The sequence below is a fragment of the Sturnira hondurensis genome, unplaced genomic scaffold (assembly GCF_014824575.4).
Source record: "Sturnira hondurensis isolate 20B ecotype Veracruz unplaced genomic scaffold, ASM1482457v3 Scaffold0014615, whole genome shotgun sequence".
NCBI lineage: Eukaryota > Metazoa > Chordata > Mammalia > Chiroptera > Phyllostomidae > Sturnira > Sturnira hondurensis.
Genome location: NW_028087246.1, coordinates 893,282 through 906,548, shown reverse-complemented (window position 1 = coordinate 906,548; position 13,267 = coordinate 893,282). Strand labels below are relative to the sequence as shown.

General features: G+C 45.9%; 1 protein-coding gene across 4 annotated transcripts in view; it reads left to right on the top strand.

Annotated features, from left to right (window-relative positions):
* Window positions 1–13,267, top strand: part of DIS3L2 (DIS3 like 3'-5' exoribonuclease 2) — a 279,723-nt gene that overhangs the window by 189,566 nt on the left and 76,890 nt on the right. For all 4 annotated transcript variants that reach the window (XM_037063524.1, XM_037063522.1, XM_037063521.1 and 1 more), the window contains exon 12: window positions 10,915–11,022. In XM_037063524.1, coding sequence (XP_036919419.1) covers window positions 10,915–11,022 — 108 coding nt within the window. The remainder of the gene's footprint in view (window positions 1–10,914; window positions 11,023–13,267) is intronic.

Below are 13,267 nucleotides of genomic sequence, written 5' to 3'. Positions count from 1 at the left end.
TGACATGACCTCCTTTGACCAAGATAGAAAGTCACCTCAGTAGTCGTGTGGTTGAAAATAGTGAGGCCACAGGCAGGAAAGTCGCCATCAGTGCCAGAGCCCTTTCCCTCAGTCGTGGCCCCTTGAGGCTTTGAGTAACCACCCGGAGAGTCGCAGGGGAGTTTACCAGTGTGGCAGTGTCCAGCTGAAGCCCAGGAGCACCAGAGCAAGAGGTGTCTACAGTCTGTGCCCAGAATGGCCATTCAGAACGAGGAGGGTCTCACACTCGCCCCCAGATAGCCTCCCCTCCCAAACTGGTGACCCCTGTCATACAACAAAGAGTGGGGCCAGGCAAACAGCAGAAGTTAGCTTCCCACCGTTACTTTTAGTGTCTCCTTGGAGATGGGGTCTGGAGGCCCTGTGCCAGCTTCTTCTGGAGAGCCCTTGACCCCCCGTGACCCCTGGACGCTGAACATGCTTTATTAACGACTTATTGGCCCCATCGAAGGTGCCTGAGCCCTCCCTGGTTAGCAGGGCAAGTGAAAACTCAAATTACTGAGTTTAGCTCTTCTACCATCAGGGAAAGTAAAGGCAGTAGGACCTAATATAAGTGGGACACAGGTTATCTTTGGGTGGGGTTCTGTAAGAAGATGCAGAAATGTGGGGATCAATAAGGAAATCATGTCCAGAATAATTCCCACTCCAGAATTTTGCTGCTGGTTTAGGAGATATTAGAAAATAGTCTCACATCAGAATTAGAACTAAACTATGGGAAAACCATCACTCAGAACCATCAGAAATCAAGTTGAATGGAAGTCTGACAACTATGGAATTAAATAAACCACATCCCCCCAGACCGATGGGAGGGACAAGACACAGAATTGCCTGGTCCCACATCCATGTGTGGTAGTTAAAAATTTTGGAGGGGTGTCTTGGGAGTGAGGAGTACCAGCCCTACACATGGCTTCCCAGCCCAGGGTTCCAGTTCCAGGAAGGTAACTTCTGGTTGCAAAAACCAGCAAGGATTGAGTCAGTGGAAGAAACTGCTGGAGCCCCAAGCAGTTCCTCTTGAAGAACCCACAGGCTCGCCCACTCAGACTCACTCTCTCTGAGCTCCAGCACTGGGACAACAGCTTGCAAGGCACCAGTGGCACATAGGGAGAACCTGACATGTTTGGCATCCAGGCAAACGCTGGGGGACAGTGCACTCCCAGACAGACAGGCAGACAGAGGCCATTGTCCCTTTTTTGAACCCTCCCGTCACAGATCCACAGAGGCAGGTGCCATACCTAAGGCTCCATCAGCCTGGCCAACACTATTTGCCCTGCCTTGCAGATCCCCTGAGATTCTGTCTCAGCCACCTTAGGGGCCATCCAAGCTGTTAACAGTGGCTTTTCCATATGAATGACTGGTCTTGGCTCATGCTTCACAACTTCCTAAATCCTCTCAAACAGGCAACAGCTGGCCTCAGTCAGCCCCCAGTCCCTGTACCTCATGCTAAGTGACCCCAGGCCCAGTAACCATCCTAGATTCAGTTTGGATTTGCCTGGGAATCTCCAAGCCAAGCACAACTAGCAACCATCTCAGATTACTTTATAGCTCAGGCATGGTGGCCCCAGACAAAACGGGGCGGGGGGTCTGACCTTGGCCTGTACCACCCAGAAAACACCAGAACCTACACACCCAGTGGATAGCTGTAGACCACATTGGAGCACTACCATCCTGCCTATGCACAGCCAATCCTCCACAGGTGGCGGAGACTGGTTGTCAGTGGTCATAGCCAAACTTACAGCAGACTGGTCTGGGTAAATTCCTCCCATTGACCTGCTGACAGCTATCAAGTCTCAGCTACATGAGGAGGGGGTACTCAGCTCACAGGAAGGGCGCACCTCAAGTGCCCTGCTTGGGTGATAGGGGGGCTGTGCCACTGGGCTGTATAAGACACCTACTACATTAGGCCACACTACTAAGACACAGAGTCAAAGCAGCTCTACCTAATACATGGAAACAAACACAGGGAGGTTGCCAAAATGAGGAGACAAAGAAACATGGCCCAAATGAAAGAACAGATCGAAACTCTAGAAAAAGAGCTAAACAAAATGGAGATAAACAATCTATCTGATGCAGAGTTCAAAATACTGTAAGAATGCTCAAGGAACTTAGCGAGGGCCTCAACAGCATAAAAAAGACCCAGTCTGAAATGAAGGGCACACTAATTGAAATAAAGAAAAAATTACAGGGAAACAACAGTAGACTGGATGAAGCAGAGAAGCCCATCAATGATTTGGAACAGAAGGAAAAAAAAAACAAAACAGAACAAAACCCACTCAGAAGAACAAGAAGAAAAAAGAATCCAAAAAAATGAAGATAGTGTAAACAGCCTCTGGGACAACTTCAAGCATTCTAACATTTGCATGATGGGGTACCAGAGGAGAAGAGAAAGACCAAAAAATTGGAAATCTATCTGAAAAAATAATGAAAGAAAACTTCCCTAATTTGGTGAAGGAAATAGACATGCAAGTCCAGGAAGCACCAGGAGTCCCAAACAAGGTGGATGCAGAGTCCCACTCCAAAACACATTGTAATTAAAATGCCAAAGTACTTAAAATGCTTGAAGATAAGAAGAGAATCTTAGAAGCAGCAAGAGAGAGAAGCACTTAGTTACCTACAGGGGAGTTCCCATTTGACTGTCAGCTGATTTCTCAAAAGAAATTTTGCAAGCTAGAAGAGACTGGCAGGAAATACTCAAAGTCATGAAAAGCAAGGGCCTACAACCAAAATTACTGTATTCAGCAAAGCTATCATTTAGAGTTTAAAGGCAGATAAAGAGCTTCCCAGATAAGAAAAAACTAAAAGAGTTCATCATCACTAAGCCATTATTATATGAAATGTTAAAGGGACTTATTTAAGAAAAAGAAGATCAAAACTCTGAACAATAAAATGGCAATAAATATGTATCTATCAACAACTGAATCCAGAAAACAAACTAAGCAAACAAGAAGAACAGAGACAGAATCATGGATACAGAGAGTGTTTTGATGGTTGCCAGATGGGAGGCAGTTATAGGGAAATGGGTGAAGAGGTGAGGGGAGTAAGAGGTACAAATAGGTAGTCACAGAATAGCCATGGGAATGTAAAGTTCAGTACAGGAAATGGAATAGCCAAAGAACTTACAGGCATGACCCATGGACATGAACAATGGTGTGGGGATTGGTTAAGGGAGTAGGGGGTGTTGGGTGAAGGGGGGCAAAGGAGGAAAAACTGGGACAGCAGTCATAGCATAGTCAATAAAATATTTTGCAGAAAAGAATATATCCCAAGGTAGACAAAGGTGTCCACATTTGAACAGGAGAAGAAGGGGAGCNGAGAGTGTTTTGATGGTTGCCAGATGGGAGGCAGTTATAGGGAAATGGGTGAAGAGGTGAGGGGAGTAAGAGGTACAAATAGGTAGTCACAGAATAGCCGTGGGAATGTAAAGTTCAGTACAGGAAATGGAATAGCCAAAGAACTTACAGGCATGACCCATGGACATGAACAATGGTGTGGGGATTGGTTAAGGGAGTAGGGGGTGTTGGGTGAAGGGGGGGCAAAGGAGGAAAAACTGGGACAGCAGTCATAGCTTAGTCAATAAAATATTTTGCAGAAAAGAATATATCCCAAGGTAGACAAAGGTGTCCACATTTGAACAGGAGGAGAAGGGGAGGGAAAGACTTGTTTGAGGGAGATTTGGAATGTAAAACCTACTGGACCTGGAATGGACGGACACAGCAGGAAGAGGAGAGGAGAGGAATCACAAGAGAATGCTCAGCTGTGTTCTGTGGGAGGGGTGCACGTGCGTGTGTGCGCACATGCGTGTGTGGTGTTTTTGTTTGCTGGCTGGCTTCTTTAACTGGGAGAGTGGGTTCCTCTTAACAGAGAAAGGAAATACAGACACAGGAGCAGGTGCAGGGCAAAAACCGCTGACCTTTGCTCTGCGTGCAGAGTTTGCAGGGGGCGTGGGCCATCCAAGTCAGGGTGTGAGGAGGGCGGCGTGGGAGAGGCATCTGGAGTTACCAGGAAAGGAGGGCCCAGGCTGGAGATGCAGGCGGAGGTGGACTTGTGCCTCACTGGTGTGCATACCCAGGAGGGAAGGGGCTCCTTGGGGAACGTGGGCTGTGAGGGAGTGGCCAGCAAAGCCCAAGGGTGAGGAGCACCGACGCCTCAGGGGCCGTCGGCGGAGAGGAACGTCTGAGAGTGTCCGCTGGTTCTGTGTTGCAGAAAAGATGCGAACCTGTGATGCATGATATTTTACCTGAACTGTGGCCGCTCATGTGTGCACAGAAGAAAGACCAGAGCTCTGTGCTGGCATGTCACCACTGTGTCCCGTGGCATGGGGCCTCTCGTGTTTCGGTTTGTTATCATTAAGAATTTCCACAGTGAACACATAACTTTTGTAATTTAAAGATGTCATATTGGCCTGAGAAGTGAAAGAAAGGTGAAAATAAAGATAGGACATGTGAACTGTTTGAGAACCTTAAATGAGAAGTGGAGGGGAGGGCCCAGAGGGGGGGCGAGCTTTAGACTGGGGAGGAAGCGTTCTTAAGACTGGGAGGCTGGCCTTGTATTTATGGTCCACAGGAAAGGTATGAAGACCAGCAGAGCAGGTAGCTGATTGAGAAGAGAGTTGGTGAGGAGGGGTGGATCAAAATCCCAGATGGAGGCCAGGCTCTGGGCAGGGAGGACCCTTCTCAGAAGTTGGGGACCTGAGGCACCCACCCAGAAGTTAGGAGGATGGAGTCTGGAGAAACTGGCTGAAGGAGAGGGCAGGGAGGATGTTTGGGAGTGGGTCAGTCTGACGTTCTCATCTTCTCTGTGAGGAAGAGTTGAGGTTTTCTGCTGAGAATGAGGGAGAAGGCAGTTGGGCAGGAGGCTTGCGGAGAGTGATGAAGTTTTGGGATAAAGTCTGAGGGGCATAGAGGGAGGAACTAACTAGCCAGAGATTAATGGAAGGCCGGCCCACCTCCACCGAGGGGAGAGTGAGGCTGGTTGCGTGGCCCAGCTCCACGCAGCCCCGTGATTTCCTCTGCTACCACCCAGCTCTGACCTGCAGCAGCAGGAAAGGCTGGCTGGGAGACTGAGCAAGGGGCTGTAGGGTTGGGACTGGGGGAGTGTGTTGTTCGAGGACTTTGGAGGAATAATCCACTGGAGCCACACTGAGTGATGACGCTCATGAGGGCCGGGCAGGGCACGACTGGGGACAACTCTGTAGGCACCACGGGACGCCTGTGTGTCCGCACGACACTAATGACAGCCAGCAGTTTCTGGCTGAGACTCCTGGGAAGGCCTTCCTTCTCTGTTCCAGTGAGACCCCGTGTGCTGCCTCAGGCTCACTCTAGGCGGCACGGCAGCTCTGACGCAGCCGGTGAGGGTGCGCGGCCCACTGTGCTGTCGTCCAGGCAGGCCTTCCCTGCACTCCCAGACTTGTGTTTGAAGATGCAGCTTATCAGGAGCCGCTCTCTGTCCCTCCAGCCCCACCTCCCGTGAGGTCTCTTCTGTGCTGTGGACTTGACACTTGGGCCAAGTGTCATGGAGCACATTCCCGGTGACCCCAGCAGAAACCGGGCCCGATTTATGAGAGGCCATGACGTGCCAAACCACAAATGTGATTGTGGCTCATTCATTTCCCTTTCAAAGGCAGAGAAATAACCAGTTATTGACAGAACTATGTGGACATAAAGACTGCTCTCTGATTTCCATCTGAATTTTGCCCTAAGATTTAGGGGAAATTTATTAAAAGGAATACCCTTTAAAATTTAAAGGTAATTAGGCAAGCTGAAAAATTTTCATGTCTAGCGCCTTCCTGAGCACTTAAGTTCTTTGGCATCTGGACGCAGCAGTGTGAATAGTAAAATGTTGCCTCTGGATAAGGCAGTGAACCAAGTAGTGTGTATGTGTTACCTGGGCAGCCAGTGTGAGTGCCAGTAGTTGTTGGGAGGGAGTAGCCCAAACAGTTCATCTTATACTTAAAGTATGAGCTGCCCATGAAAATCTTTTGTAAAGATGGTAAGTAGAAGTCTGCCATGTATTTCATAAAATCTCCCTTGTGATGCAATAAACAGTAAATGTAGAAAAACATAGGCGATTCATTTCCCGGGCCATGTCATTTGCCAACCAGAAGGGCCTGCTGTGTGTCAGGGGCTAGGTAGAGAACCGGGGTCAGGAACTGGTCCTCATCCCTAAAGATGGATCGCATGGCCTAGGAGAGGTTAGGCACGAGGAGAAGCAATGAGGATGAGCGTGTCAGAGCTACAGGAGGGCCGTGGGAGAGCAGGGAGGGTGGAAGAAGTGACTGTCGGTTCGGGACTGCCTCCAGTCCTTTTCTGAACGATCAGGGGTGGGGCGGGTGTGGACACAGAACACAGTACACACACCACCTGCGGGAATCTGTATCAGCCTTTAGAGATGGTGATGAGGTGAATGTGGCCAGATGTGAAACATCCATACAGATGTTCCAGAAAGAGCTAGAGAACAAGAACAAGAGATGGAGCAGTGAGCAGGCCTGGCAGGTGAAGGGTGAGCAATGAGCAGGTCGGCGTGGCTCTGCTTAGGGTGTAGGAGGGGAGTGCCAGGGCAAAGGCTGGGGGGAGGCCGAGCCAGGTGACCAGAGACCTGGCAGACCCTGGGGTGGCCAGGGAGCTGACTTTGTTGGTCGTCTTCAGTATTATTTTACTAAATAGAAAACCGAGACTCAGAAAATTTGACAAGCTTGCCCTACTTGTACAGGAAGTGGCGGACCCCAGGGTCAGACCCCACTGTCTGTCTGGCTTCCAAGCCTTTGTTCTCTTCCCTGCGTTGCGCCCATGATGTGTGGACTTCCCTGTTGGTTAATGGGTCTTAGACATTTTTTTAGATGGGTCTGGACTTCACTCTATTGGTTAATGGTTTCTTAAAGATAATTTGCTTTCTTGCAAATAAAATCTTAATGCCAAACTCCAATATATAAAAACAGACCTGGTTGTATTGATTAACATAAATTTCTTCCACATTTAAATGTATGGCACTTAGGAGGTCAACCAATAAAAACAGCGGCTTTCTTTTTAATAAGTGCTTTCATTTTGAAGTAATTTTAGATTTACGGAGAAATTGCAATAACAGTACAGAGGGGCCCCACACCCAGTTCCCTCATTGTAAACATTTTAACATTACGAGGCTACATTTGCTGTAACTAAGAAGCAGACATCAGAACATTACTATTAACTGGAGTCCATACTATATAATGTCTTCTTTCTGTCCAGGGTGCAGTCCAGGGCACCACATTGCATTCAGTTGCAATGATTTCCTTTTGACAAACACTAACACATGAAGTCAGGAGATGTGTTACATTCTCAGATGCTCAGCTTGGTGATTCACAATCAGAGAGACACTGCCTTGCACACTTAGAAGAAATCCTGACTATCTGTAAACAAGGTATTAAGCCTTGGACCACAAGCTTGCAGGGTGAGTAGCCTGCTACCAAAATACAGTTTTTATACCTAATTTTCTGATAATGCAGCCCAGATAAGAACCCACAAATGCACCCCCCCCCCAAACTTGAGCTGGCCGGTCTCACTCAGCTCAGGCTGTCAGGCACTGTACTATAGATAGGACTTCAACAGCGCACATTTACTGTTTCACAGTTCTGGAGGCCGTGCATCCCAGATAAAGGTGCCAGCCAAGCTGGTTCCTGCTAAGGACGCTTTCTGGCCTGCAGACAGCTTTGTCCTCACTTGGCCTTCTGTGTGTGTGTGCTGGGCAGGGAGGAAGTTGCCTCTATCGGATCAGGGCCCCCCTGCTTATGACCTCATTTAACCTTGGTTACCTCCTGAAGACCCTCAAATACAGTCAAATTGAGGGTCCCTGCTTCTACAGTCCAAGGGCTGAAATGATGTAAAACCTTTACAATTTAATCATGACACAATATAGTGCTGAAACTTGCTCCATTTTGTTCAGTATGTTTATACAGGTAAAAATGTGTTACTTTGTATAATACTTGATGCATGCAAGGAAACGGTAAGTATTTAGACCACGTTTTAATAGTATGTTAAAGAAAATATAGTATTGTCTGGACGCGTGGTGAAAAAGCAATGATGAGGGGAAAATGTCAAAAGTGGTTATCCTACAAAAGCTGTTACCAGACATTTTCACTTGGGCGTTAGATTTTACATAGGCATTAAAAAGATATGGCATCCTTTAGAATAATGCCAAGTAACACCATATAGTTAGTTCTTAATTATTTGTTACTGGTGTAGTCTGTGAGTTCTAGAATTCACTTTTCCATACCAAAGGTTATATACTGTACTGAAATGGTGCAAGTCTAAACACTCCATACAGAATAAGGAACCGCTGGGGTTTATTTGCTTTTGCTGATACTGAGGCTTACCTGGCTAACTGTTCAGCCAGGGCAGAGTTGCCCCTCTCCCCATCACTCCTCAGCTCTTTGCACGGGGTGACGTGTTACCTGTGCTTCACTGCAAATCAGGTTGGTGTATGGTGTACTGAGTAAACAGCTCTTGATGACGCAAGTTTTAGTTTGGAGGCAGTGAGTGGTGATGCCATTAATGCAGAAAACTGGGAGGAGGAATGTGTTCAAAGGAAGGAGAGAGAGTTTGAAGCATCTTCAGGAGATCCAGGTACAGAAACTTATTTTATCTCCGGAATTTTAGAAAAAACACGTAACATTCTGGGATGGCTGTAAGTCATCATTTGAAAGTAAATTGAAGAGATTTTTTTTTAATTAAAGAGGGTGTACCACTGAATCAGTTCATTATGGGATAGAAAGATCAGTAAAGGGAAGAAATAGTTTAGGCTTAAAACCTGCAAAATGAATGACCAGTTGACCACAGTGTTCACCTGGGGAACTTGGACTTACTAACCTTGCAGGGTTACTTCGTTGGAATGTATGTTAATGTTCTAACACATGATTTGGCCAGTTGTGTTATTTTCAATTTCTAAAGCATTGATTCAGCAATTTTACTTCTGTCATGAGTTTATACTCAGCCCTTAGATATTTTCCCCCAGCTTTATTGAAGAATCATTGACAAATATAATTGTATATATTTAAAATGCACAATGTGATGATTTCATATACATATGCATTGTGAAATGATTGCCAAGATCAAGATAACACATCCATCACCTCATGTAATCCCTTGCGTGTAGTAAGGTATGTTCTCAGCAAATTTCAGGCATGCGTTATCTTATTATTAACTGTAGTCACCACCATGCTGCACCTTAGATCCTCAGAATGTGTTCACATCTGAGAGCTGGAAGTGTGTGCCCTTTGACCTACACCTCTCTATTCCTGTCTCCGCATCCCACCACCCAGCCCCTGGCAGCAACCCCCATTCTGCTCTCTGTTTCTGTTTTCATGGAATAGGCTTTTTTTTTTCAGATTAAACATGTATGTGATGCCATATAGTACTTGTGTTTCTTTGTCTGGCTTGTTTCACTTAGTGTAATGCCCTCCAGGTTCGTCAGTGTTGTCACAAACGGCAGTATTTCCTTCTTTTTATGGCTGAATAGTATTCCTGTGTGTGTGTGTGTGTGTCTCACGTTCTTTAGCCATTCATCTGAGACACACACATGCATATTGCATTTCCTAATCCATTTATCGGTGGACACTGACATTGTCCCCATGTTTGGCTACTGTGAATAACACTGTAATGGGCATGGGGACACCACTCAAGATGCCGACTCTTCTTCCTTCAGAGATACACCTACAAGTGGGATTACTGGATCACATAGTAATTCTACTTTTAATTTTTTAAGGAAGCTCCATACTGTTTTTCATTGCAGCTGTACCAATTTATATTCCCACCAGCAATGTACAAGGGCTTTTTTTCCCTCCACATCTTTGTCAGCATTTGTTATCTCTTGCCTTTTTGATAATAGCCATTATAACAGATTTGAGGTGATATAGAAATAAAGAAAGCAATCCCACTTACAATAGCATTAAAAACAATGAAATACTTAAGAGTAGATTTAACTAAGGAGGTGAAAGACCTGTACACTGAAAACTATAAGCCATTGATGAAAGAAATTGACAGAGACACAAATAAGTGGAAAGATGGCCCATTCTTGGGTTGGAAGAATTAATATTGTGAAATTGTTCATACAATTCAAAGTGATCTACAAATTTAGTGTAATCCCTATCAAAATTCCAGTCAAATTTTTCACAAAAATAAAGATAAACTGTCCTAAAAATCATTTGAAACCACAAAAGACCCTGAGTAGCCAAAGCAATCTTGAGAAAGAAGAACAAAGCTAGAGGCATCACATTTCTGATTTTAAAATATTTTAAAAAGCTGTAATAATCAAAATGGTATGGCACTAGCATAAATGAACACATAGACAAATGGAACAGAATAGGCTACCCATATATTTATCTATATTCAACTAATCTTTGACAAGGGTGCCAAGAACATACAATGGGGAAAAGATAGTTTCTTTCAATAGAAGTTGGGGAAACTGGACAGACTCATGCAACAAAAATGAAGATGGACCCCTGCCTTAACACCATACATAAAAATTAGCTCAAAATGAATTAATGACTTAAATGTAAGACCTTGGGTTTTTAAGTATATAGTTCAGCTGGAATAGTTCTATCCCCAAGTACAATTCATTGCTGAGTAATAGAGCTTTAGTTCTAGTATTATAGTAAAATGTACTTGTTTTTCATTGCTCTAATGTATTTTTTCGCTGTTACCAATTCTTCATACCTTTCTTTTCACATTCCCAGTTGATTATAGAGGCTCACAGAAAAGCGTGAGTCTTTGGGGAAAAGAGCTCCCTGCATCTTCAGCTCTCTGGGTGCTCCAGCTGCTCACGAGACTCTGCTGTCGGGGGTGCTGTGAGCCTGTGTAAAGTCCTGCAGGTTGCAGAACGGTCGGTGCTCATGGGCCTGCTCTCTGTCTGCAGGTAGTGCCCATGCTTCCCAGAATGCTGTGTGAGGAGCTGTGCAGCCTCAACCCTATGACCGACAAACTGACCTTCTCCGTGATCTGGACACTGACTTCGGAGGGCAAGGTAACAACTTACAGTTGCATCCATTCCATTTAGTGAGTCCCTGTGGAGCCCCCACCGTGTGCCTGGCACTGGGCTGAATCCCACGGTGGTACATGAGGGCAGGGTAGGGGCAGCTGCCATAGAGACGGACAGAGCTTCTGCCTCTGAAAAGTGGTTAGTCCACTTATAAGGCAAGACTGACCCTAAACTCGGGGGGGAGGCTTAGTGTGGCAGAGAGGGTGTGTGAGTGAAGGTGCACGCGGGCTGGCAGTGGTGAGAGGAGCAGCCCGAGCTGCAGTGAGGACAGCATGTGCTGCCCGTAGGAGGGCATTCAAGGGAGGGGTGGCGAGTGGGGGGCGGGGGTGGGTCAAACTAGGGGGAGCCGCACACCAGTGTCAGTCACAAGTGAATTGTAGTCGTTGGAGTTCCTCTGAAGCGTCATGAGAAAGGGGACATTTAGAAGGATGAGTGCTGCATCATTGTGCAGGTGATCTGGTCGGTGGTTTAAAGATGAATTAGGTCTACACAAGTGCCACAATCGAGGCCAAGGTGATGAACAGAGCAGTGAGGAACGTCGGCAAGAAGTCCCTAAGAGAGGGAACGAGTGGGACACATGAATCCAAGGCGCCTCGAGGACAAACTAGTTCCCTCCCCCAAACAGAAACAACTCTGAACACCCAAAACCAGGGTAGTGACTGAGTGAGCTACGGCTCTGACTCAGTGGAGTGCCCGGCACTTACTAAACCAGTTACAAAGACCATGTAAGACCATGGGAAATGTTTATGCTGTAAAATTAAGTGAAAGTAAAAAAAAAGATATTTAATTGTAAAGAGGTTCCAAATAAAGATGGAGGATCAAATACCCACATTTGCTTTCATTCCCTCCCAAAACCTCACTAAAACAACAGTGAAGAGATTTTTTTTAAAGACATAAACCCGCAAGGACAAAGAGAATGGGAGAGGAGACAACGGCAACAACAGTTTGGAAGCCGGGCAGCAGATGGATGAGTGGTAACTGACTTAGCAGTCCTGAGAAAGCCGGACCCCGTGCCAGCAGCACAGAAAGCCAAGAGGCAGCCCGGTTCCCACAGCAGAGCCCTGGAGAAACCCAGAAACCGACAGCACCAGGTAACTCCTTAAAATGGGAGAGAGTCAGGTGAAGAGAAGGCCAAGTTTTCTGGTTGAAAGTCGATTTAAAAGATTGTCCCTCCCACAATTTAGAAGACCAGAAATTTATTTTCTGGACAGGATACAGTAAAGGGTGTTTGAAGTAAAGGGACACCAAACACACTTACTTATTGGTTGCAGTTTCTCAGTGGAGGTTCAGTGAACATAGGTACACTGAATGTTAAAGCCCCAGCCTTTTTTCCCCCCAACCAACTCCAGAATTCTGGTAGCCAAGCCTGTACCCTGAGTCAGGAGATGGGAAAAATTCTCTGAGGAATCTGAGTAGTGAAGCAGGTTTAATGATAGTAACCTCAGGGTTTCTGAACTAACGGCCCAGCTGTACCTCCCCACAGTAAAGCTTATAGGCCGTCAGCTTCACTCACAAACGCAGAGCTTTCTCGGACCTCACTAAAAAGCAGTCTGTTAGTATTTCCCTTTCACCTATAAAGAGACACCAAGAGGAAAGCCTCTAGCATGGTCTAGGAAAACCAAAACAAACCAAAAAAAGTGACTGGAACAAAACAGACTATACAAGGAAGCAGAACTATTGCTCATGGCCTCAGAGAATTGTTTTTCAAAGAAAGTATCTATCTCACAAGATCTAAATACTTTGAAAAAGAAACATTCAATGAGAGAAAAAGAGCCCTTGGAAATTAAAAACACGATAGAAAAAACGAAGAAAACTCAAACTTCTGGTGGAGACAGATAAAGTAGAAGAATTGTCCCAAAATGAGAAGAAAAAAATTGTAGGACCGGTCCACGATGCCCAACATCTGTTCGATAAATATTCCATAAACAGAGAAACCCCCCCCCCAAAAGAAAAAAACCCACAACAGCAGACGGGAAAGAAATAATTGAAGGAAATGCCCCGCCACTGGAGGGTTGATTTTCTAGACTGAAAGAGCCCGCTGCCCAGGACACTGATGGAGACACATCATCCCCAGCCACATGCTCATAAAATTGCAGAGTGGGCACTAAGGACACAGAAAAGGCCCCACAGGCTTCTAAGGGTTAAAGAAAAAGTCACATGCAGTAAGTAGATCAGAACTCAAAGTAACTTAATACTTTTTCTATCATAACTCTAGAAGCCAGATGACAAT